Consider the following 27,849-nt stretch of genomic DNA (forward strand, 5'->3'; position numbering starts at 1 on the left):
TATAATTAGGTTGACTTGAGACACATGCCTCCATGTGACATGCCTTCCTTCTCTGTCATAATATTCATTCCTGTGCAACAGAAAGTACTTCAGGAAGTGCCCACACCTGAGAAGTGTTATTAAAATCTTATTCTCTGAAGCTGTATTTTCCAGAGGAGAATAAAATATATTATATGGAATAATGTTTTAAATACAATTATATTGCCAAAGATATTTACCCACTAAAAATAGGTGAAACACTTCAATTTATAGCTACCTGAATCTTTCCAAGTTCTCAACTCAAATAGCAACAGTTCTTCCTGCTTCTTTTCTGTATCCTGTATGGCAGCAGCAGACTCCTGTTAACAAACACAGAAATTATCATAAGAAGTAGAGCCAAGTGCACCATAGAAAACAGGCCATGATACAGTTTAGGTATTGGTGGACTCAAGTGATTCCAGGTTGGGGAGCACTGTGTAATGGGACATTGGTAGGACAGAGGTACATAGTACCAAGAACATGCTCTGCAAGGGGCTGTCACAGCCTGGGTTTGCTGTGGCATTCAAACCAGTCCATGCTCAGAATCCTCCAGAGACCTCTGAGTGTACAGCAAAGATTGGACAGTGAATTTCACTATGACAGTATCATCCAGACAGTGTATACATAGATTACAGACACCAGGAAAAGCCAACAATTAGTGCAAAATATTCCTTGTTGTTTTATGTAAGATAAACAATATCTAAATATCTTCGTCATCATGATGGCAATTAATTATTGTTTCAAAAAGAACCATTCTGGAAATATGATTAGAAGCTTCAGATCTCATGATTTTTTTCCTATTTTTATAAGCAATAAGAAATGTGTGTCAGTATTGCCTACTGTTTCCACAATAAATTTAAATGCACAGGAATTATGAACAGAGAAAGGTGATAATAAACATACTCATATATGTAAACCACAGCTTCTACTATAACTCTCTGCATGATGCTGTTTTTACATATATTTCAATTGATTAATTATTTAAATTATATTTATATATTTTTCAGCCAGTAAATGTCACTATGCAGTTGTACATCACAGAACAGTTTAACAAAACAGTTATCTATACTTACCACACTGTATTTCTCATGTTGTGTCTCCAAAACAGCATCATCATTTTTATAGCAGTCGTTACAATGATGTTTTGATTTCCCCTCTCCACAATCAGGAAAAAATAAATAAAATTTAAAATTTATTTGCAGGACCATCATAGGCTGGAAGAGCTAATATAGGTTACAAAGATGCAATGGCAGATCAACTAATGAAAAGTATCTTGTATACACAAAAGAGATCAAATTTAGGTAGTATAAAAAAATGAAAGCTACTGCTTTCAAAACTACTCATTTCCCTTCCTGTGAAGGGAAATATGGATAACAACAAAAATCTGAATACCCAAATATGTTCTTTTACCTCATTCTCTCAGAAAAAATAAAACCCATCCATGCATGCTATTTTCTGTAAATAAATAAATAAATAATCAAATAGCATTCAATAGTTAACAGAATTAAATATCAGTGTCATACTATTTGAATGATTTTTCCTTATGACTACAGGTTAATACTATGATTTAAATTACAAAATTAACATACCAGTAACTTCAACAGTTTGAACAGGAAGTACTGAGTCCACAGCACCATATGACTTCAACAGGTCTTTCATTTCTTCATCACAAGCTTGATTCAAAGGACTTTCTCCTGAACCATCCCTTTCATTGGGATTTGCTCCATGCTGCAGCAAAATCCTGGCTGCCTGTTATGCATTTTTGTTATTTGTACTGTGGTAATTCTTGTTGTGGACTTATTATACAACTACATGTGTTATATCTAACATACATTAGAAATAATACAGGTTCTCTAGGTACTCTAGAGAGTATATAAGTAAATAAGATACTCTACAGTCATTATATTTGTAATCCAAATTAGACAAAACAAATAATTGGCTATTATCAACACAGATTTCTATCTTACATTTCTTACATTTTTCCATTAAAATAAACAACTCACAAATTTTCACAAAACATGTAATTTTTACAGTATTAATTTCTATGATTTTGTGGTTATACAGAACAATTATAAAACACCAGGTATCTAAATTAAAAGGAGCTGGTCAATTGCATTAAACTGCAGAATAGAAGTGCATTTCTTTCTTTAATATTGGTTTAGGTTTCATGGACTGATAATTTTTTTTCCTAATTCCAAAAAATTTGCAAGTTTGATGAATCAAAAATGTGGAAATCAGATTAATGGCATCAGTGGAATCACCTACCCCCTAAATTCAGATCATATGAAAGTACTGATGAGGTCAGACCTTGGACGGTAAAAGAATTTTCGTATGTATGACTTCTCAGCTTTAGCATTTCTTTTTATTTCTTACACTCAGAGTGCAGTTAAGTAGCAAAATGCATCAGAACAAGAATGCTGACTTGAAGTTCAGGACATTCTGTGTTGGTTTTCCCCCAGAATACTAAATATTACACTTATACCTTTGCAAGAACCCTACTGATAGCTTGGCTCCAAGCCTGTGAAATCCTTTGTTTTACAGGAAAAAATAAATGTGACGAAACATGAACTGTCTTGACAGAAATAGAAGAAGTATGTTTGAGCCAATTTGGCATTACCTTTACACTTCAGTTCCCCAGAACTCACTCTGTCAAAAGAATATTTTATTTATTTCTGTGCAGTGTTGGTCACCACAAGTTAAAAAGAATGTGAAGGTCCTTGAATATGTCCAGAGGAAGGCAACAAAGCTGGTGAAAGTGCTGAGAGGTGTGTTCTGTGAGGAGACACTAAGGACTTTGGGTTTTTCTAGTTTGGACAAAAGGAGACTGAGTGACCTCACTGCTCTCTACAGCTTCCTGAGCATGGAAATAGGGAGGGAGATACCCATCTTCTCACCCTGGGATCCAGCAATAAATGAGTGGGAATGGGTCAGAGAGGTGGTCAATGTCCCAAGCCTGCCAATGTCTAAGGAACATTTGGACAATGTTAATATGATTTAACTTCTGGTTGGCTCTGAAGGGATCAGGCAGTTGGACTAGATGATCACTGTAGGTCCACTCTAACCAAAACAATCTGTTTTCTAGAACCACAGAATGATTTGGGTTGGAATGTACCAGTTAATAAAAAAATGTTTATTTTAAACAGCAAGACCCAAATCTTTTCTTTACAAAGATATTTTTTTTACAATGAAAGTAGTGAGACACTGAAACAGATTGCCCACAGAAGTTGTGTTTACTCCATCTCAAGAAATGTTTGAAGTACAGTAGGCCAGGGCTTTGGGCAAGCTAAGCTAGTGAAAAAATGTCCCATTGATGACAGAGGCCTTTATGGCTATGTGCTACTCTCCTCTCCTGCTTAAGCCACAACCACCAGGGGCAGTGGTGATAGATGGATCCAGCCTGCTCCAGACTTTGGGGAGGACAAAGGGCTCTGTCAACAGAGACCCAGGCATCTTATTGGTATGCAAATATGACTGTAAGTTAATCACCTTACTTCATAAATAGTGCAGAGCCCAGGGCCCCTTGAGCTCTCTCACACAGCAATGGGCTGCACACCAGGATCTCCCTTTGAGCAAGGACATATCTCAGCATTACTCCTTAAGGCAGAGAAATTCTTGTCATAACAGATTATCCATAATTGTTGCTAAACTTTGAAACCTTAGCTAAGTGATAGAAAAGATTGATTGTGAACATACAGTCCTTTAGACATAAACTGCTGACTGAGTCTGGAATGAAGTCTGGATCTAGCTATCCGAGAAGGAGTTTAGAAAGCAATGGGGTCCTTTCTGAACATCATGACTCCCCAGGAGATCCATCCTAACCTGTTCTCCATGCAGTAAACAATAGAATTGTGTTAAACAGCTGTCACATTTATCAGTGAACTTTGTTAACTCACTGTTTTGTATCAGTAAAGCATATTATATCTTCTCTCTTAAGTGTGAAGTGCATCACTCCCATCTGTGGAAGCACTGAACTATCAATAAACATATTCAACTTGAACATTGTTTTTAAGAAGCTCAAACCTGGCAAAGAACCACAGGGAGTTTCTGAATTTTTATGATTTGTCTGTTGTATTAAAGAAGTCTACTAACTGTGTAATTTCAACTGTCACTATTGAAGAATATTTTTCCCTAATTTTTATCACTTTAAAGAATACTGATTTATTTTCTAAATGCAAACCTACACTAAAATTGTGTTTGTAACTTTAATGAAATGGGGACTTTGCTTTGCTGACCCTCTGCTGGAAATTTGTGTTAGGAAGTCTTGCATAGAAGAAAAATATACCTCCAAATAATTGCCAGAAACAGCATCATGTATTGGTAAAACACCACAGAAACTTCTGCTGTTAACATCAGCACCTGCTTTCAGTAATTCTACGATCACATCAGTAAATCCTCCATTTGAAGCTTCATGAATTGCTGTCCAACCTAATAAAAGCAAGATACCACCATATGCATCCGATTTGGAAAATACACAAAGATCACAAATTACTAACTCTATATTTTGCTTCATTTAAGAAAAATCTTACACAAATTATCATCAAGAAAGGCCAAGGTAAATGATTTTGTGTGTAATTCAGTTTACTTCAAAGAAAAACTCATCCAATATTAAGCAGAAAAACATTGCTTTCTTTTTTATACAGTAGAAAAATAATAAAAAGAAAACATTGGAGTACAAAAACTCTACAAACTCAGGAGTTAATATTAATAGTCTGATTTCTAATACCAGTATAATTTTATAGTAACAAGCCAGCCAGTATCTAGTATAGAATACTATCCATTTGAGACTATGAAAACAGAAACATGTTATATATTTAGGTAGGAAAAAGGAAAACATAATTTTGTCATCTGGTTTTTGTTCTTATTTCATAAGGAAATAAGACATGTCTGAATGTGCTTCACACATGCATATACCGATGCACATAAGCTCCACCAAACTTTGAAGTTTACTTCTGTACACACCTCTGGAAACATGCTCTCCAGCAGAGTAAAAAGACCCTTCTGAGAAACAGTCTGCATTACCTTCATACTGACATGAAAGCCATATATTCATTCAGTGTGCTTGCACTTGTTTAATGACTTCCTTTCCTCTTCAAAATTTTAAGCCAAAAATCAATAATTTTATTGAAAGGATGCAAACTATATAAACATGTCTATACTACAGATTATGAAAAATTGTAGTGTAAAACAAGCTCACAAGAAAGTAATTTCCAAACCTGCATAGTCCTGTTCATTGACAGAAATTCCAGATGATATTAGAGTCTTCACCAAAGACACATCTCCTCTCTTAGCAGCAATATGCAGCTGAGTTTCCCCTTTTCCATTTCTCCTAGTTTTCGTATTTCTCCCAACTCTTGTCTTACAGGTACCATATACAATTGCAGCTTTTTCCCTGGTAGATACTAAACAGATACTGGGTGTTCATTAGAAATTTTTTTCACAAAAAATGCTTAAGTATAAACAGAAAATTAAACTTCATAATTAATTTGACTTACTGTAAATGTTTGTAATACTGTTGCTTTAATTTTTCAATAACATTAACTGACTGTAGCAAAAAGCTAAAAAGTGGTAGGTCCTGTGCAACAGGTCACATGACAACACATCTTATACTTAAGAATCTCCAGTTAAAACCTAAATGATTCAACAAGGGTATAACAAATTAGGAAGCCACAAGAACGGTAACAAGGTTAAAATTTTATACCATATAGAGGTAGTGAATATGTTAGGTTTCTCCATGGACTGCTTTCAAGTTACCAAGCTGCTAAATATATAAACTACACACATAAAATACATAAAAAACTATTTTTAAAAGTGGAGACTTTTTATTGCACCACTCCTTATCAGTTCCTAATTCTGTATCAGGAAAAAAAAAATATATATATATGTATGTATGTATGTATGTATGTACGTAGATGTATAGATATATATATATATAAAACTTGATGAATATTATATATATACATACACAAAAAGTTTGTTTTTACAGCTATGATGTGAAAAACTTCTGTAGATTACAATATTGCAAGTCTTTGAGTAATGTTTAGTGGCATAGATAATCTGTCATTTAAACCTGTGCACAACTGGACCCATAATTGCAAATAAACTTGATTTATTCCTTATTGGTTCACAAAGCAGAGAGGTTCTAATTTTGAAGCTTCAGGTAAATCTACAAATCTACAAAATTTTAAGAGATACAATAGAAAAAAGAGATTAACAAAGTACTTATGCATATAGAGACAACCCCCTCTTCAAACTGGTACCAAAGGGACAGGATATATAAATCTTCTAAAGCTTTATCATCCATGCTAAATTTTTTAAACTCCTGTTCCTTTTATTACAATAACATACTACTCAGATATATTTTAAAAGTTTACTATGTTCTTTCTCTGATTTCTTAAAAATATATAATTTATTCAAAGAACACAGAAGTGTAGTTTTCAATGAGCATTCCCCAACTCTTATCCATGATATTTTTTTCCTTTTATTCCTATGAACAATTAGTTGCTGTGTCTTCCTCATCTCATTAAACAAGCTCTTTTCTCAAATATTTTCAGTCAGCGTCATCCATTAGTATCAAACATCTTCCATAACCGAAGTTTCATTCAAAGTAAACTACAGAGCTTGTTATACAAGACTATTTGGAAGAACATGAAAGATAGACTGAAGTGATAGCAGAGACAGACATACAGTGAGGATATACCCATCTTGGTTTTAAATGAGCTTACTATAGGCTGTTCAAACCTGTGAGAAAGCATTCAGGCAACCCTCTTTGCACTGACATTGCTTGGCCTACACTGCATTGGCAACAAGGAAAACTCAAGACCTCCTTTTCTAAATGAAAACTTGAGATTCTAGAGTGCACAAAAGCATCACATTATTAAAATACTCATCTAATCTAAGACCTACTTTACCATGAGATAATGTATTGTCTTTTGTCTAAAAGCTTCTGAACTCCCAAAGCAATCATCCACTTTCTGATTCTTCCTTTTCTTTCCTTTTGATTCATGGGAGAATGTCCTAGGGATTTTTTAGAGATGTTGAAGAAAAAAATGGGCACACAACAGCCCATTAAGCTAATGAACCTTAGCAATATTGGCTGCAAGTGAACAGAAATAATTGCAAAGTTTTCCAGTTAAATTGTCATGCACAACAGTTTGCTTCATGGCTGTTAGGAAACATTTGCAAAAGCATGATGGGACATTGGTTTGTGAATTGAAAAATACTGGTTCTTTGTGGGATGCATTGCCAGGTGGGTCACAAGAAGGAAAGATCCAAATCTTGGCAAATACAAAGTCCAGTCAACACAGTACAAAGATAAAATTAAGAGATTACTGTAACTAGCAATCAGGTTGGATTAGGCTGACATACCTCCACAACTTCAAGGACATTGTCCTTCAATACCTCCCCATGGGTCTATGAAAATTATTTCCATAGTTTGAACTATAAGTAGAGAAGTAAGCTGTTTGTACCTTCCTTCTGTATAAGCAGAATGGAAATGTTCAGAGCCTAGTAAGTGATTGACTGTAGATGAAAGTGACACTGTGTCACTTGTGAAGAAAATATTTTTATTCAATAATAGAATAATATAAGGAAGACCAGTGGGACATAGAAACAATCAGATGGGATAAAAAGGCCTGTTAATGACAAAAAAGTGTAGGATAGCAAAAAATCTGAAAACCCCACAAGTCAGAAAACATCATCCCATTTTTGACTTTATTTCTACAGCAATCTGAGTGCCATTGTCCTGGACTCCAAATTTATTATGGCTTGCAACTGTATGAAGGGCTATACTTTCTTTCACCACCACTGAAATTGCAACACTCTCCTGGTATGAAGGGAATAATTGACTTTATCAAATAAAATATTACCTGAGTAATCTCTTATGAGGAAAAAAGTAGCCTGGGATATGCTATCCCAGAGGAGACCAAAATATAAGACACATGTTTGAAACAAAGCTTTTTAAAATCATAATGGCACAAATAGGAGGCATAAGAGGTTTTAAGAGGGGAGGGATCCTATCAGAACTACAGGTTCTGGTTTTAGCAAGTCTTGAGTAGCATGGTTCTCTGGCTCCAGAAAGAACCAAACTAAACATGATGAGTGCCAGCTTTATAAAAAAATCTGTAAGTGAATATATTTAGAGGTTGAGTTGGAGCAGGGCCCTATCATGATCGTAAGGCTACAAGATAAATGCAAATCTTAGAAAGGGGATGAAAATGGTAAACAAAAAACTGCATGTGCAGGCAGAAGAGAACACAACTACTGGAGGATGCTAGATAGTTATTCTCATGGAAGTATCTATACTACAGATAACCCAAAGGTACCAGTACAGAGTCTATGCTGATTTGTGCCTGATAAGGCTATATTCTATATATTATCATATTCTATAAAATATAAATTGAACTTTGCATGCCAAATATATGGAGAACCCTGTTCTTTGATCTGTGACACATAAAACAGTTAACTAAAGACCAATCAAATGTTATTTTAAATACTGTTTATATAACATACTTAAGTAAGGACAAACTTTAAGTTCTCACTTATAATCCTGCATCCCCTCAACCACAATGCTGAAATATTGATGTATGTAGCATAAACAAAAAAGTGCATTCTGTAAAATGGAGCACAGATATTTCTGGAACTATTTAGGTATGCACTAAAGTATTTGCTCATGCTATATATTTCTTGTCAAACTTTCCCTCATATATTTTAAAAAGCCTTCCTCATGTACATTTGGAAAGAAAAAAAAAACTCCACTGGTTTATAAAGTATTAACTTTTTCACCTGACTTCTTAGATGTTTGCTGTTCTGAAGCTTGACGCAATTTTGATTGATTAGATGAAAGCTTCTTATTGCTGCTACTGGAATATGAGGCTGACTTTGCTTTTTGGCTTGTCTTCTGAGGATTTGCACATGCTGGTTCTAACTCCTCAGTCTATCAAAACAAAGGCAAAGAGAGTTTTAAACTCAGGGCTGATCCATTCATTTTATTTCCATTAACATCAGATTACACTTGATTTGTCAAGTTTTGCAAAAATCATTCTGAAGGTGTTCTCATAGTGATATTTAGACTCCTGTCACTCAAACTACTACTGTTACTATGCATGAGACTGTGTTGATCCCTGTCACATCCTGTTGTAACTTTAAAACAGATACATTGTGAGAGGAAGTCAAAGCAAATCAGTATTGACTGAGAGTCAAGTGCTCTTAAATAGACAGTTGTGAGAAATGGACTTGTAAAGGATTCTCAAAACCTGACTGAAAGCTCACACAGTCTTGTATATCTGTATGCAAACTCTGCGATAAGGTGTGCTGACTAAGAAAGGCCATGGAATAGAGATTATATTGTTGAGAGAGAGACTGCAATAGATGGCCTTGCAAAAAGACCAGATATTTTTGAGAATTAGAACTATGAAAGATGCATTGTAGCAAAAACAGGTGGGGCAAAATAAAAAGTGATTTGTGTTAGAAATATTAGCAGCATTGCGTGGCACAAGATAATATGCTGAAAAGCATTTATAAGGTATTGTAACCAGGAAGTAGGTTAGCTTCTGACACAATGGTGTAGTGCCTTACATCTCTTGTGTCACCCTTCTATGAGACTGATAATGGAATTAAATCTTTCAAAACTCCTCTCAGTTGCCCTGTCCCTGTAAAGCTGCGATTTTCCAACAAACAGTCTGAGAATGTTATGCACACACTTTGTCTCCACAAACCATGAATGTGAGATTATACAAATTGGTCATCTCCAGTTTACAAAGAAGTTGCGGATCTTCCACTAGCGCTGCCCTTTTATTCTGCAAATGAATTTTCACTCTACCATTGCTGAATTACATTCCTGCTGCAATACCACCTGACAGCTCAGTTTCCCTACAATATTAAGTGGGATGTGACAATTATAAACAGATACAGCAAAAGTCTGGCCCATTTCATTAGGTCCATTGTGAGGAAAATATACTTTCTGTAAAGCTCCTTGGATTGTAAAGGGATCTATACCTGAAGTCCATATGACATGAGATATTATTTCTGAATAGTTGTTGTAGCCTCTACAGTAAGAATAGCCTTTTTTGATCTTGTTGTTTTACTTTACAATTTTTCTGTCTTCAGAGAAAGGTTCCTAAGAGATTTATTACTGTGCTTTTCACCAAATTTGTTCTTCTGCTTTGTTCATTTTTAGCAAGATTTCCTTTGATGCTCCAGTATTATCATGTTAAAGTACACTTGGATTTGATTGATTTGATTCTATCTCCAAAACAGGCCATATAATTAACTTCATTTTCTGATAAATTCCTTTATTATATACTAAAAGAAAATTGTGCTGCTATTAAATTAACTGATTTCCTCTATGCTGCTTTTTTGAAGTACTAAGAAATTGAGGAACTAAGAAACATATGTATAATAATGTAAAAATTTGTGGTCAAAATACAACAATAAATATTACTGAAGCACTTTAAACCTGTATTTATTTTTGAAAATGGAATGAGTATGAATTAATGATCTGCCTTTAAAACTGTCTTGTTTCTCTGGTCATAAACCAGAGCTCTAGTTTCACATTTCTGACAAGCCTGTCTGCAATTATTCCAAGAAATTATAAAGAAGGGTAAATAACACATCAAAACCTCACAGAATTAACTCATGATAATCTCAAAATATAGCTGGTCCAAAGGCCAGTGACTATCTAGCATTATCCTTCCGATTAATTTACGTCTGGAGACAGATCCAGAACATACACTGCAACATCTGACACAACTATTAAAATTAACAGTTACAAATCTACAGTAATATGTTTACATAATTAAATGTTTACAGCACCATCTTTATCAATAATTTAATGTTTTAAAGCATAATCTAAGACTATACACCATGGATGCTGTTACACCATAACATTTCAAAGGATGCATAGACTGCACAACTGTGAGTAACAAGGACAGTTATCATCACCACATAAAACTTCAAAAGCTCGAAAAGATGTATCTATGCACACTACATTCTAAATTTCAGATATTATCTCTTACCACTGTTGAAAGGAAGAAAACAGAGAGAGAAAATGCAGTTCCTAATGCTAAAAGCTGTTGCACTATTGTGCAAACACCAGCACAAGTGACTGATCCCAGTGGCTTGTCTTCACATGAGGCACCAGCTCCCTCATCCTATTGAGACCTCACAACATAATTGTGCAACCCCTGCAACAAGTCTTTCCAACTCTCTCCTCTCAAAGCCCAGCACAAGTTACGCTACACAGAGGCAAGACATAATTATCCTACTGCTACAAGCCAGGCAAAAAATGGCAGTTTCAGTAAGCTTTCTGCAAGTACAAACAGGCACTGATGTACCATGCTTCCTGTAATTAGCTCTGCAGCACTTGTAAAAAAAGCAAGAACCACCATCCATGAGACATCTGCCTCTCTGTTTTGCATCCTCATCAGGCTGTACCTTATCCCAAGTACTACTGACTATCACTCTCAGTCCCTACTGGACACATCTAGTACATTGTGTGCTAGAATTGAAACAAACTTCAGAAGCAGTCATCTGCTTTAGTTTACTGAAGACTGTCAGCAAACTCTTAACAATTTATGATCAAATCAGATTTCTTTGTAAAGATGTACCTGGCGCTGGTTTGTATCTTCTACACACTGAGTATTTAACATGTTCTTTGAATCATCTCCACCTGAAATGAAAATGAAAGACAGAAAGAAACCATAATTGAAGAGATCATAATTTACTTTACATATATACCATCTCATGTCTGCAATACTGCACATAACATTACTTAAAATATTTAGCTTTCAAGAAAAATTATTAATCCCATAAGGGTTTTATTGGAATCTAAAACATATAAAGATTTAAATATTTATCAAATTTTGGAGTCTAATCTTTGTTGCAAATAGCCTCTTGTTCAAACCATGTTTCAAATTTTCTTGATGGTTAGTGTCTTGAGCAATGCTTTTTGAAATATAGCATAACCTCTGGCTCCTCTCTGTAAGACTCCAAGTGTGCTTCAGGAGACCCAAAGAACCTCAGAGCAGCAGGCTAAGAGTCCTCACTAGCACCCCTCCTATCTAATCTTCATGTTACCTTACAGCTTCTCATGGGCAAGTCTGATATTATCTCAGTCTCCCTTCAAGTCTAGTTTTGAGCTCTATCAATGAGCCCTGCTAATTTATGAGCAAAGACCCTCTTCCTTCTCTAAAAAAGGTGAATGCCACCTGACACCAAAAGGCCTGGGGATATCCAGACCATCCCTTTACCGAAAAACCCAGAATTGTGGCAGTGACATTGGCTACAGAGTCATGCCATAACAGACTGGGCTTGCCTGCTTCTTCCAATGTCCCTGCTCACAACTGGCAGAACAGAGGAAAAGATTACCAGTCTGAAGTCTGCTGATTATCCCTGGATTACATGTTAGAGCTTTATTGCCACCCATGTCAAAAAGCAGTAATGGATAATAGTCTGAGGGACTGGGACTCCTGACTTAAACATCTTACAGCCCACACTGGCACATGGATGTCCACGGTCTTAATCCTCGCTGTAACCAAGGCTTACTTTGTACCTGCTTCTGATCAAACAGCCTCCTCTAAACTTTCTTCATAACTTCACAAGTTCCCAAGAATGTACAAGACCCAACTCTCTCCTTAGCTGATCGCTAGCTCTAATCCAACTTTTTCCTTGCAAACTAACTTGCTGTTACCTATAGCAATATTTTCCTGTACCCAGCCATAACAGCAGTTAAGGCTTGGTAACCCCGATGTTCTAGAGTTAATCGTAGTTTCTTATATTTTCTATTATGGATCCTTCAAAACTCAAGACTTTGTGCCACTTCAAAACCAAATTTTATCTCTACCTCTAAACCTATCTCATCCATCAGTAAGTCAAGCAGTGGTGCATCTTCCATTTAGGTAGATATCTATTGTGTTCCACATCTAACTCCAGCCCAAGAAAGAGCTGGATATTTAGACTTTGTCAATGTACAGCAACTGCAGAGGGTAAGGAGTGCTCACTGGTAACTCAAGGCATCAGACAATGAAGGCCATAGAGGTACTAGCAGTAATTAAGGAAATATAATTCAACAGATGTTCTAAATTTCTCCATTGAGAATGTCATAGTAATTCTTTCCTACCTGCTTTTGAGTGTCTTCTGGATTTTGCCAAATAACTTTTAATAAGTTTCATCATAGATGGGTCAGAAGCTTCTTCTAATGCACACCTTCCCATCTGATTTTTTAGTAAGGGATCAGCCCCATACCAAAGTAATAAGTTCACCACCTAGAAAAATATGTTTTTCAGATAATTTATTTTCTGATAGTATTTTTCAGAATCCTTATACAAACTTCTCTCTCTTGTACTTGACAACACAAGCAACTAAAATAAAATCTCTCTTTATTTTAGCTCATTCACACCAAGCATTCCCCTAGAGGCATCATTATCCTATAGTCCTATTATTTTTATAAATTGTTCCAGTTATTAACCTGCTGCCATTAAAACAAGGTCTCTCAAAACAGAGGGTAGGATTCATCCTCCCATAGCTCTTAATTGTCAGAAAACAGGTAATTTAGGGTTCGAGTCAGCTTATCCATCTAGGATATCTACTTTAGGAGAAAATAAATTATGCGCTAGATATGTCTATTGTGACTCCTGTGACTGCAAGGGAAGTTTTGACAGCTATTTCTGATGTACAACATATATCTGCTCAAATGAAACACATTCAGAGGGTCTTGCTAACATTACAATTTTTATACAAATATAAAGCCTGAATCTATTATTACTCAAGAAATTACCACTTTAGCAAAATGTTCCATCAACCTTTGCAAAGTACTTTTTTAAGACACGGGAAATTTACAGTCTGATTATTTCATTTCTGTGGGTAACTCTGCAATCTTATTCCAGCATTAGTGTGATTTTACTTGTACTCCACATTTATTTCTTCAGCATCGGATGTCCTTTCAGATTGAACTTGACTCACATCCTTCACCTGCATGTTCAAGTCCCTCATTACTTCTAATCAGATTGCTAATGTGAAAAGTGTTAAAGAAGTTTTCCTAACTCATACATTCTCTTAACAACAGAGTAAAATAAAAAAGGTTCAGCTGGTAGCAAAAGCCCCTTTTGATTTCACAAGTTGTCCTATGTCTTTAGATTTTTTCAACCAATAACACTGAGAACACTTGTTCCATAACAGAATCATTGAGAGTATCACCACATGTATGCTTCCCGCTTTAACTAGACCACAAGAAAATCTTTCCTACACTTACCAATTTTTCTGAAACAAATTGATTTTGCATATCGCAAGTACAGAAAATGCTAAAGTAGTCAAAAGTTGTGTTTCCAATCCACAGTAATAACTTCACACAGAGAAGGTAGCTTTGAAAAACAGTTATAAATACCATGTTACTGAAAGTTATATTACTGAATCACTATCACTATTTTGTTGCTAGTCAAAAAAACAACAAAATAGAATGCAACAGACCACTACAATTTAAGACAATTTCACTGCTACTGAGTAAAGAGAGCAATAAGTAAATACAGCACCACCATGTAGTACCATTCTCTCTGGATATACCAACTTGCATAACTTTAACTCAGCTCTGTGCTGAATGGTCTTGTGTGCCCCGAGTGACATAGTTGAGATCAGTGTTCTTCCAATATCACTCAAGTTGCTGGCCCCTAAGTATTACCAGAAGAGATGAAGAGTCTTTCATCCACAACCATAGGTATCTTAGGTAGAGCCACAAAACTCAGAAATATTTCATGAACGTGGAACAGTCTGTGATTTACAAGCTGCAATTTATTCTTGGGCCTCTCAAGTCTCAGAAAAAATTATTTGGGCTCTCAAAGTCTCACAAAAACTTATTAACCAAAAGTCCACCTTTTCTCTTTGCTCCAGATTTTTCCAGGAGAAAAAAACTCATGTCAGTTGTGAAAAAGACCAAATGCTCAGGAATAAAATTTATTAGCCACCCCACAAAAAAACACCCTTTAAAATATTGGAAATCAGTAAGAATTAGGCAGCATATATGCTGGTCCTTATGCAGTTTTTTCTTTCATAAATGTAGCTTTTTAGGAAAAAACTGCCAGCAAATAAAAGGCATACACAGAACTCCTACATGAATTTGGGCCGCCCTAGGAACATGCACAGGCAGGTGGAGGTGACCACTATGACTGAAAGAGGATCTGCAATTCTGACACAGGCTTATGAAACCACTGCATTTGGCAAGAAATTTTACCATTAAATCAAACTGACTATTCAGTTAGCATTCAGTCTAAGACCCTACAAATTATAAGGCTGTCTTCATAATCCTCCATGCTCTGTGTTAATGCATGGGTGTGCATATGTGACTGTGATGACCTGCCATATATCCATGACTCCTAAATCATGAAAACAAGTCATTAATAGTCCAGAAGACTGCTCAAATCAGAAGTTACTTTGCAGGGTGATTACAAAATCAGTGAATGAAGTAGTATTAAACAGTAGCAATCTACTCCTGAGTAGTACAACCATTGTATGAAACATATAGAAAAATTTTTTTCTTTTGGACAAATCTTGTTAAGCATGTAGTGGTTTGAATAGAAATCAGGCAGAGAGAACTTGCAAGCTTCTGAATTTACCTATAATCTAAAAAGACCAGCCCTGTACAAAAACATTATGTGACTTCTGGACTCAACAACAATAATTTCTATTCCTAAATCATACTTTGGGTTCAATTCAGAATATACCTCATAATGGCCTTCCTTAACTGCATCTTGCAAGGGTGTTATTTGTTCCTTTTGTGTAGCATTAACATCAGCTCCTGCTTTCAAAAGCAGATTTGCTATCCGATAAAATCCTTCCACACTTGCTATATGTAGCGCAGTCAAGCCTACAAAAAAAACATATATTTCACATTTGAGTGAAAAAAATTCTAGACATTTATGTCACTTTTATGTTGTGTCTCTGATGAAGACTTCACAGAGTATATTGAAATGGTAAAAACGGATGCATTCCAGTAGGATGTATGAAGAAATGTTTATGAGAATGTCACGAGGGTTGGGAGATCTCATACTTTTGACAAAATTGGCATCTACTGAGGAAGTAGATGCTGCTGTAACAACATTAGTTTAAAATCTGATAGTTCTGTTATGAAAGGAGAGAATAAAAATTATTCAGCCCATACTTTAGTAATTTCTCCTGGACAAGGTAATTTTTCACCGCATCTCTTTTATTTACATGGCTATGCTGAAGAGGGTAAGCAAGAAAGAAGTGACAAAATAAAGACATGAATTATTTACTACCAAGCAAAAATGTTTCTAAGACCATCCAAGAATTGTTTGAGTGTTCAAATAAATGAAAAATCCCTAGTGAAATTCCATATTCACACCCAGTTATATAGAAAAAAAACAAGATATCACATGAATTCTACTCTATGAAGGAGCTGTTTAGGAAAAATATGGAATATCAAAAGAAGCTTGCAAGTCTTTGAACTGGGCTTAGCCTAATCATGCATCAGGTCCTAAAATATGTAGGGTGAGAGACATAAGGGAAAAACACAGAAGACTTTCCACTTCCTAACTTCCAGCACTGAAACTAGCATGCCTCCAGAAGATCACTTTGATGGATAGTTTTGCTCTTCAACAATTTTCCATTATTAGAAATCTGTCAGGGCCTAATTCACATATTAAATATGTGACTTAATAAGGCTTAGTAAGATTTTTTCAGTCCCATTAAGCAAAATCATCTTAATTTCACTAGAGAGAAACTCTTGAGGCTCTTTTATACGCAACCCAACCCTGAATATTGTATATTCCTAGTAACCAAGTTTGTTATGAAATCTGTTAAAGAGATAATAAAAAATGTCATTTAGGGGAATGTACTAATATCTCCCTCAGTAAAAAGTATCCTCTACCCGATCTAATAATAAGACTGGGAAAAAATGCACTTGCAACACATTTAATTAATAATCACTAGAGATTAGCAACATGAGTCTGCGAGGACACTATGCATGCTCCTGATTTGGAGAATAGAGAAACACAAGTTTCAGTGTAACTGTTTCTCAGATCCCTCAGGACAATGTGAGTCAAGACTCCAAATCAGAGCACAAGACAGTATCTTTAATAAGCTGGCCAAATCCTACATGCTGATGTCCAGGAAATAAAAAGGAGGAAAAAAAACCCAAAGAAAACAACAGAAGATCCCAAAAACTCAGTCAGGTACTAAAGTAGGTTACAATAGCTTAGGAATAAGGAAAAAATACTAGGCTAAGATATCCATATCTTAGCTAAGATATCTTATCTTAGCTGGATATCTTATCTAAGATATCCATATCTTTAAAGCTTCCCCCCAGTTAAGCATAGAATAGGAATAAGGAAAAAATAGTAGGCTAAGGTATCATATCCTATTCTATGCTTCACTGGGGCGAAGCTTTAAAGGAGGAGAGCAGACATAGAGGCAGAATATAATATTCAGAACAATGACCCAAAGAAACCAAGATGAAAGTGTGTGCCAAAATGATACAAGTCTATTAAGTGCACCTCTTTCTGATTACACCTGCCTCACTGAAAACAAAAGAAGCAGGGTCAGGTCAACCTCTTGTCTCTTCAAGGAGTGTAACTAAAAGGTATTTTGTGCAGCTATGCTCCTTTCATACAAAAAAAACTACAACAGCCAGAGTCTGTGGGATGAAAAAATGGTGGCCTAGCAAAATCTGTGAAGGCAGAAAAAGAAAGCAGCTGTTACCCCAAATTCTAGAACCCTGCACTTTAGTACACTTACCTACTGTGGCTGCAGCTGAACCCACATTATCAGCACTTCTCAGCTGTCAACACAGAGCTTTCAACCCCACCAACAAAATATTTTCTCCTCTGCCTCCAGCACATATTATGTTAGTACATATTACAAGTCACTCTGTTAGCTCAAATGCCTCTGCTGTAGAAATCTGAGATTTGTTGCTGATCCAATCTATCTCTCAATATATTCCAGAAGAAAGAGAATTTCAGCCTTAATTCTGGTCTGTTATATGCCTGCGTTATGTGATAACCTATAACTGCAGAATGTGGGGGTTTTATTCCCCACAGGACAGTTTTGAAATCCTAGCTCCTCATACAATATGGAAAGACTGTAAGAACTTTAAGACCTATGAAGTTAATTATTTAATCACTGTTTTGTGATAAGCATGCATGGAATCATTGAACTAAGGCATGTAAACCTAATTGCATCATGTTGAAACTTTTTCAAGTGCTTAACTTCTCCCTCAAAATTTTCTTTTCTTGCATACTTTTATATCTAGATCTACATATTTTCCCATGAACAAGTACTAAGCTAACCAATAAAAATTTAATAATCAGCTGATCAGTCACAAACTTACAGTCTTGTCCACTGCACAAACTCATAATATATGCTTTTATTAGTTTTAGACAGGCACTTGTTCTGAAAATAGTATTTTAGTACAATTGCAACTTACCGGCATAATCCTGAGCATTTACATTTCCACCGGCTTTTATTATCCTATGTACAAGGTTTATGTCTTGGTGAATAACAGCTCTATGTAGTAAGTTCTCACCATACACATTCTTCCTGTGGATTGTTGAAAGTGAAAGGGGGCAAGCTGGATTTATGGAATTCCTACCAAAGGCTTCTCGTCCTGAAAAATAATGTAAAAGATCTGTTGTATGGAGAAGTATCTTTTTTCTCTTATCTTGGCTTCAGTTTGTATCAAAGCTAGTAAATACGCTTCCTGAAGGAACAAATGTTCAATAAATCTAGCAAAAATGAAAATCTCAAAAAAAAATAAATCACAAATTGAATAATAATGCCATTTAATAAAAGATGTCACAGTGAATTAGATAACAAAATTCCAACTGAAATTAAACACACAGAAAAAAGGTTATGTAGAAATGTTTTAACTTCAGAATTTTTCTTTTCTAATTACATTTTTGCAAGATGCATTGCTTCCCAATGGATAATAAAATCACTATTCAGCATTTAAATCAAAATAAGGCGACTATTTAAGTAATTCAGTAATTTAAATTTTCTTAAAAGTCAACTTTATCCACCAATCTTTTTTACTCATTTATCTTTTAAAACCTCTGTTTCGTAGGCAAGTATTTACACTAGGATTAAGATTAGCTCTCTCAGGTTCTCATTTTTCATTACTTCACAACCAGCTCAGTCATTTCTGCAACGAGTGAAAGGTGAATATGAGGTCTAAATGTAAAAAGTAAAATTTAAAAGAGACTGCTATTAATGTTAATCTAGTATTTAACAAAACAAAAAAACTCCCTTTATGCAGTCATGACAGTTCTCAACTTGGTTTAAATTATTTCCAATATACAGATGAACTGTTCTGTACTTCACCAGCACTGTGATTTCAACATCCCTTAAAACTGTGGAGAACAGCATCCTGGGTACTGCCTCTGATGAAAAACAAGGAGGGAAGAAAGAAGGGAAGAAAAAACAGGAGAATAGTTTGAAGATAAACATAGTGCCTAGGCCTAGGTCATTAATTAATCTACTTATAAAAACTCATAGGATTATATATATTGCTCCTCTCCACAAACTGTAGCAGGTGTGCCTCGGAGGTCCTAAAACTCCATCCAGGTGCCAGTGATGCCTTAAAGAACTAGAAATGAAAAAACCACACTTTTGAGTGAATATTAGTATAGGAGATAATATAAAGGCTGATCTTTATTGGAGGCCTCTGGGGGCAGATAAGGAAAATGCACATCCCCGCACAGGGTAAATAAAGTTTTATAAACTTTAGCAAATTAACATAACTGACTAAAATCCTCAATTAGAGACATAAACAGTGAGGTAATTCCTGCCCAGTTCAATCCTTTTCTGAATCCTTTCACCCCAGATAGGAAGTAAACTTTGTTTATGAAAATGTGTCTCTCAAAGAGCTGTTTTCAACCTTGGCTCCCATGAAGAACTAAGATAGGATACAGGCCTTAGACCCCCAGGTTGGAGCCTTTGGAATGCATTTTGTTTTTCTTCCTATCAGAAAAGTTAGGGAAAAGTAGTGGGGCTAACTATTAATACAATAATGGGCTATGGAGTTACAAATATATGTGTAAAGAATAAAGAGAACGTATGGAGGAAAAAAAAGCAAAAATCAATTTGGCATCACCAGAAATAGACATTAAACCCATAGCTCTTCTAGAGCTGTAACTCACACAGCCTGGTGTTTTGTGCATTGCAATACACTGTGAGCCTTGACTAATTACAAACATTCTTAAATTCTTGACTGAATAGATTTTTAGAATTGAATACATAGAGGCTTCCCTCAGCTGAGCACACAGTCCTTCTCTGCTGTCCAGCCTTGTAAGACGTCAATCATTTAAGACAAACAGTCACTAGTCAAAGTTGCTCTAAACAAGTCAAGCAGTTCAGGAGGGATTAAATTGCAAAGACATAAACAGAATCAAGTACAGTTTTATATGTTGCACTTTACCTCATTAAAATCTTCCTTGAAGGGATCTATTTCCCATTACTTCCACTTGCCTTCCCTAGAGCTTTCTCTGTGGCTGACCTTGTACAGAACAAGTGACACATGCAGACCCAAACTAAAACTTATTATGGGAAGGTTTCTAGATTGAATTACCAAACTAAGATGACTCATAGGCTCTTGAAAAGTCTGATGTGAAAGGGAGGTAAGCTTGCTACACTGGTTTACCATGAAGCTACCTCTATAGGTAGTGCAAGTCTTTCTGCAGAAACCATGCCAAAGAATCAGTAACTTGTTTATTGACTGGAAACTAGTAAGTTGATTTGAAAGAGATGAGCAGTTAGTCATTCAACTTTAAATCTCATCAAAATGGTGCTTCCACTGTGAGAAATTAAAATCCTGCAGAAGAGAATTAAATCCTGTTAACTGGAGGTGGAGTTCATGTTTTTTAAGATCTATTACATAGCTGTTGCAGTTCAAATGCTTACAAACTTCGTAAGATATTTAAATGATTGTAGTTAAATGGACAAACCCCTGAGTGGACTTAAACAAAAAAAAAAAAGTATCAACAAACACGCAAACAAAAACAAATCAATCCAACAGATAAGACCTAATCTGAAAGGTGCTGGAGTGAACAATTAAGTGAGGAAATTCTTTATTCTCCCAGAAAATTCCTTGCAAGGTCAAGAACATCTCTGCATGTACCTTCAAAGGATGAAAAATAGCAATCTCTCTCTCTAACAAAGCTTATTGCAAGTAAAAATACTTCAAAAGAGTGCTCTGTGGTAGTAAAGGCCCTGTATTCCTGCAGACAGGGTAACAACAACAGGTTTTCAAAATAGAATAAACTGTTTTGTATAGGTCAATTATTAATGATGGCACTGCTCTGACTATGATTTTGCACACAGAACACTAAATGGCAGAAGGATAAACAAATGTAGCTCAAGATCTACCTTTTCATTCTGCAAAAAACCAATTATCTTTACCTTTTCAGTACACACCACCTTTTTTTTATATAAAATACAAATAAAAATTGCATTCTGAAAAACATCTCAATTCTTATGCAAACAAGTTAACTGTTAGGTTACTAATATAAGGGTTTACAGAAGAAGGGAATTATCAATAACTTTAATTATTAAAATGAATGTTTATACTGTATTTTTAAAAGAAAACCACGTCACAGTATATTGGAAAAATTATGAATTATATTTGATTCAGTATAGTTGTTCAACTAATATCTATATGATAAAAACAGAGTAACTTACTCTGTTTTTCATCAATTCTCTTGCTCCTTCTCCTCTGATTAGCTTTTGCATACTCATTCAGCATTATTTCTTGCCATATGATGCTTTCAAAATCCTGCTTGTCTTCAGAAGTAGATTTGCTGACAAGACTGACAAGAGATTTGCTTAGAATCAACAAAAGTATTCCCTATATAAATCAGTGTTTACAGTAGAGATAAGAAAATTAATATATTTACAGTCATTCACATGACAAATGAGTACTCCACATGCATTGTATCTATTACAATAATAGATTAAAAAAAATTAAGAATTAATATGCATAGATTTCTCATACTCAAAATGCTTTGCTTTGTTTCTTTTTATACTGCCACTGTGAGCCATTCCTGCTGTTTCTTCTATATTTGGTGATGAGAGGAAATAAGCTCTGTACTTTCCTGAGGAGGTCTCACTTACCTTGATGTTGTTTGGGCTGTTTCTGCACATGCTGCAGGCTCCACTGAATATGAATGCCCCTCACCAGTTTGTTTTTCACTAAAGGTGGCATCCAAGTAATCAGACATTACTTCTTCCTCTCTCTGCTGACCACCCACAGGCTGTGACCAAAAACAAAATAACAGACACAACTGGTAGCCATGAAGTTAAAATAGAGAAAAGAGCTCCAAGAATACTCCTTCTAAAATTGTATGCCCACAGAGAATTGAGGGATTGCTTAAGTGAATAACTGGAATCTTACAGGTATGAAAGACAGATGCTGCCACAGGAGAGGTAATCCTGAAATACTATGCCATACAATGTGTTCCTGGCAGAATTAACCAAGAGAATTAGGCTACTCAGAATCACAACTGAAAATATAAATCTAGACTGGATGACAGCCAACAAAATTTGTTCTATCTGAAAGTTATTTGATTGGACATTTGAAATTACAACAGATTAATTTCAGTTTCCTATTACATGAGTTCCTGTCCTAAAAAATGATACTTGAGATGTCTTAAAATAGCCCATACTATCTCACTGCTGCAGAAGCCTAAAAATTTACATTAGGTGAGATCCATGTTTCACCTAAAGTTCAGTAACTCCCAGCTGAGCAGTATTTCTAAAGATAAACCATCCCTGAGCTACAGCCACTACAGCTGAGATTCACTTCACCTACTTTCAACCTTCCAAAAGCCAGGCATGTAGATGACACGAGGCATCCTCACTACAACACCACTTGTAAAGAGGAAGAGCTGCTCTGAGATGATATTCACCTCATCCCAAATTGTGCAAAGGGGAACCTAAATGATTCATGTATACCAGAGACTAACTCTAATCCCACCCTAAAGACAGGTCACCACATGGTAGTTAATTTGAGTTGCTTGAGTTTATTCACTGTTTTAGCTATGCAACTGTGACATGCTGCTATGTATCACTCAAGCTCCTGAAATGTGGGTACTCATTAGTTTATTACACACTTGAGTAATGCTGAAAGCTTTTAAGACACACCCTCAGCACACATGCATAGAAATTTTTTCACAATGATGCAGGAGAACCGGTTAATCCTTTCTTGTGATACAAACATAAATGAAGAATGCACTGACTTTTTTTTTTTTTAATCCATATATTTAGTAGACAGGTTACTAAAGAGGGGAATTGCCTTCTAAGAAGTGGTCCTTCTGGGTCAAGAGACAATGCATGTTAACATGGGATCTGGGGTTGTTTAGCCTGAGGAAAAGGAGTCTCAGTAGTGCCTTTACTGCTTTCTTCAACTACCTGAAAAAAGTTTGTAGTGAGGTGAGGGCTAGTCAAGGTAAAAAGCAATAGGACAAGGGAAAGTGGCTTGTACTTGTGCCAGAGAAATCTTTGAGTATGAGGAAAATTTTGATTGATATGAGGCAAACTTTTTTCACTAGAAGTGTGGCCAGGCACCGGAACAGGCTGACTAGGGAAGTGGTGCAATCACCATCCCTGGAAATGTTCAAAAGACAGGTGGGTGTGGCACTGAGGGACACGGCTTAGTAGTAAACACAGTGGTTCATGGTTGGACAGTGGGACTTGATGATCCCGAAGGTCTTTCCCAACCTTAATGCTTGTATGGCAGCTGGGGAAAATCAAATATATTGGCTTAGAAAACTATCATAGCTGTACTTTCCATGGATCCACATCTGTGAAGGGAGCAGGGTTAGAGAAGAAGAAGGAAACATTTCAAACAAAAAAAAAAAACCGATGCCTGCTTTATTAGAGACCATATACTAAAGTATCTGGTATATCCAGCATCCTGTTTGCACCTACAAGCCAGTACAGACTCTCCTCTGTTGGATATTTGTTTCCCCACAAGAATACTCTGAAGAAAGAAGGGTGAGAAAAGACCACGTTAAACAGTATACTGCTACAATTCAACAGTTACTAACTAATTAACTGGGTTTTTATTAGCAATTTGTCTCCTTACCTTCTGCCTTTAACACCAGATAAAGGCACAAAGAAAAGATAAAGTTGATTGTTGTTTGATACAAGAGTAGAGATCTCCATTTCCACAAGACTGCTTCTCAATTTTAACTGCAATTTTGAGTAAATCTATACATTAATCTTCACACAGCTGTGCTACAAATTTCGGAAATCAATATGTCACTGAAAGAGCTTTGTATGGTTCTGAGACAATTGGCCTACAGACCTTTCAGCACCTTGAAATTAGCCATCTTTGTGGCACATTTAATGTGCCACATTTACATGCTGATACATTCTGTTAATACTACTAGGAAAAGACAGAATGAACTCAAGAGTTTTTGGATGCTTTATGCTATTGTGGGTTGTATAACTTCCTTAAATAGCCAGCTTTACATGACTGATCATTGATTTTTCAGCTCCAGGTTATTCGAATACAATACAGAGCAAAGAATCAGGCTGCAGGTTTACAAGAGATGCTTAATATACTCTGCAGCATAAATCTGTATCTCCTATCTGTCCTTTTCTCTCACTGTTTATAATCCAAACATGGCTTTCCTTTCATGCTCCAACCCATAATTTTGTATTGGTGTTGGTAAAATTGGTAAAATGACATGTTACAGAACACCTTCACAGCACAAGAAGCTGAAAACAAGAAGGATCACATGCTGTATCCATATATACTGGTGTCTTCAGAGAAAGACAGGAATGTAAACACATGCCTCTTCAGTATGTCTTGCATAGGCAGAACTAAGCACAATGAATACACTTCTAAATGCATGTGTAAGAAATCCCCACCGGACAATCTTCTTAGTCTATAAGAAAGACATAGCTGTAATCTATTTTGCAATACTTGCAAAGCATTTGCATTTACAGCAGTGAGAACTATGACAAAAGAAAACAGCACACTATTGCCTGGATCATAAAAAGAACAGGATGCAGTAGGAACCTGGAGATGGAATTGGCTGATATATACTGGTATGCTACAATGAAATAACAGAATAGTGTTTTGGAGAGAACATGAGACGCAGAAGATGTACAGGCAGTCTAGGAGTTTTTGAAAATACCAGGCTGATTCTAGGTTTCCACATCAGTCAGTAAATTAACTTTACTAGGATTTTCCATCCCAGTAATCTTAGTTATTTTCATAAAATGGATACACCCAACAGGAAATACAGTAGTGAGTGGACTTTTAAAACAAAAACAACTGAAATTACTTAAACATGCAAATTAATTATGCTAGTTTGTTCTTTACTAAGATTCCCATCTTCAAGTAATTTGGCTACTATATATAATAATTTATGATAAACATAACATTTCAAATATGAATTAAACTGTGGTTATACTTGCTCATTTGTTGTGCTCTGCAAGTTAGATCCAGTGAAGGCGTTTATTTCTTCTGCCTGAATTGTAGCAAGTTGAGGCTCCATGACGTTTGTTATTTGAGTATAGTCATCATCTACCTGCAGAACACTGGTTTCTGAATTTAGCTGCTCTTTCTTGGCATTGAGCTGTCTCTCATTTGGCACTACAGGAGTGGCAGCTTGTACCATTGATGCTGACAAGGCATTCAGAGGCGCCACAAGCTCTACTGGCAGGGCATCATTGCTCTCAGCTGCTGATGGATTGACGGAACAGGAATGACCCTGACACTCTAACTTGTCAGGCAATGGGTTTTCAACTTTAAGACTCTCAGAATCACTAGGGTATCTCAACAAATCACTGATGTCAACTTCACTAGTCTCTATATTCTGTTCAGTGAATACATCCATGAAAATCTTCCCTAGGGATGACAGTGAAAGATCTGTATCATTATTGAAGGAATGCTCTTTTACTGTGTTATCTGTGTCAATAATGGTCATGCAGGTTCTGTGGCAGTTATCTAAACCATGTGGAAATGTATCTTCTAGTATCTGTTCCTCTTGAACTGTTATGTCTTCCACAGGATCATGCCGACAGAGGCTTATTTCTGGGCAGCAATCTTTATTACTTAATTTTCGTGATATCTAAAAATTAAATTTAAAAAGTTTACAGAAAGAAATGGAGCAACTCTTTCTAAAAAGCATTTAACTAAGATTCACTTTAGAAGTTATCTCTTTATATATGTATGTACATTTTATTATGAACTTTTGCAAAATCTAGAAGACTCAAAGCCTTCCATCATACAATATACTAACAAGTTTCAAAAAGTTTCAAAAGAAGTTTCAACTTCAGCTGTTGATTTCTATAGCAGTGAAAATCCAGGGCAAAAGAGACTGAACCTGTTTTAGTCTAATAAAGATATTATGTCATTACCAATGGCAATGGCAAAATAACCTAAGGGAGTTACAAGTCTTTAAAATAAAGTCATTAAAAATTTCTGTCACAGAAATAATGAAAGTAAACATATTCACAATAACATTTTGATTATGTGTTTATGTGGATCCAATACAGATATGCAGGATTTGTGTTGCACATACTTCAGTTCAAAACCTTAGGATTTTGAGAAGTTTTCATGGTGTGGCTTCCACACTGAGTACAGAGCACAAAATCATAACTGTTCTTGGAAAAGTAGTACTGCTGTTTTTCTAATCCCTTTAAGCTACATTCAACAGAAGCACCCATTCTTACATGAAGAAATTGCTTTTCTCATTTTTCCCCATCCTGTTTTAAATGCTCTGCAGAAAAAAAAAAACATGATGCCTCCAGAGACCTAAACCATGTTTTTTCTATATAACATTTGTATATAATAGTGCTTGTAGTTATTAATACTTGATCTAAGAAAATCTCTATTAATGCATTTTTGGAGTCTTGCTGCCAGCAAGTGGCAATACCAGGCAATGCAAGAAACCTTTAACCACTGGTAACATGATTTAAATAAAGCTCACACACAATAACGTAGTAAGGTCATAAACATGACTGCATATACTCAGGTTCAGTTTGCAAACTAGTATAAATCCTTGTTTCTTTCTTGAAAAATTATTCCCCTGACAGATGTTTCCTATCTTTTACATGTGCATCAAATAGTTTCTAAGTACTCATTTTTTCATACTTTGCTTTATTGAATTAGACTTTAGTTTTACACCACTTCTTTAATTCATCCAGACTTTAAACATCTGGGGGAAAAAAAAAGAACTTCACTGGCAATAACTTCCTCTACTTGAAGAACCATGGTATAAACAGCATATATATGTATTACAAATTTCCCAAGAAAAAGGCTCAATGCATTTGTTGAAGAGTGGGTGAAATTTTGCAAGATTCTAAAATCTCCAAAGTCAACTGAAATTCAACCCTTAAATGTGACATGTTCACGAAACTCCAGACGCAGTGTTCCAGATGTGGTCTCACAAGAGCAGAGGGTCCACCAGGATTCCAAAGTCCTTCTCTGGCAGAGATACTTTCCTGCCAGCTAGTCCCCAGCTGTACTGGTGCCTGAGGTTATTTATAAATGCAGAACTTTGCATTTCCCCTTGATTAATTTAATGAGATTTCTCTCCTCCCAGTTTTCCCATCTGTTCAGGTCCCTATGAATGGCAACACAACTGTCTGGTCTATCTGTCATGTCTCCCAGCACCATCTCTGAACTTGTTGAGGGTACTGTGTGTTCTATTTTCCAGGCCACTAATAAAGGCATTGAACAGTACTAGCCCTACTATTGACAGACCAACCACAAAAGATATCAGTGCTCTACATCATCAAAACCAAGAAAACTCAGCAAGACTAATTGTGAGTTGTCAGAATTCTATGCACAGATGATAATATAGATTTATTTTGTATTTT

The 27,849-nt window shown here is 35.8% G+C and overlaps 1 protein-coding gene across 2 annotated transcripts in view; it reads right to left on the reverse strand.

Moving 5' to 3' along the window:
* Positions 1-27,849, reverse strand: part of ANKRD31 (ankyrin repeat domain 31) — a 62,678-nt gene that overhangs the window by 25,566 nt on the left and 9,263 nt on the right. The window contains exons 7-19 of one of the 2 annotated variants that reach the window (XM_085566893.1): positions 25,437-26,096; positions 22,126-22,265; positions 21,694-21,821; positions 18,446-18,625; positions 15,726-15,868; positions 13,133-13,277; positions 11,622-11,683; positions 8,800-8,950; positions 5,232-5,417; positions 4,301-4,443; positions 1,608-1,767; positions 1,092-1,174; positions 257-338 (exon numbers count right to left, since the gene is read on the reverse strand). In XM_085566893.1, coding sequence (XP_085423019.1) covers positions 257-338; positions 1,092-1,174; positions 1,608-1,767; positions 4,301-4,443; positions 5,232-5,417; positions 8,800-8,950; positions 11,622-11,683; positions 13,133-13,277; positions 15,726-15,868; positions 18,446-18,625; positions 21,694-21,821; positions 22,126-22,265; positions 25,437-26,096 — 2,263 coding nt within the window. Of the gene's footprint in view, positions 1-256; positions 339-1,091; positions 1,184-1,607; positions 1,768-4,300; positions 4,444-5,231; positions 5,418-8,799; positions 8,951-11,621; positions 11,684-13,132; positions 13,278-15,725; positions 15,869-18,445; positions 18,626-21,693; positions 21,822-22,125; positions 22,266-25,436; positions 26,097-27,849 lie in introns of both variants that reach the window. The other variant, XM_085566892.1, reaches the window with a different exon arrangement.

This window comes from Lonchura striata, chromosome Z, assembly GCF_050655825.1.
Source record: "Lonchura striata isolate lonStrDom1 chromosome Z, ASM5065582v1, whole genome shotgun sequence".
In the NCBI taxonomy this organism is placed as follows: Eukaryota; Metazoa; Chordata; class Aves; order Passeriformes; family Estrildidae; genus Lonchura; species Lonchura striata.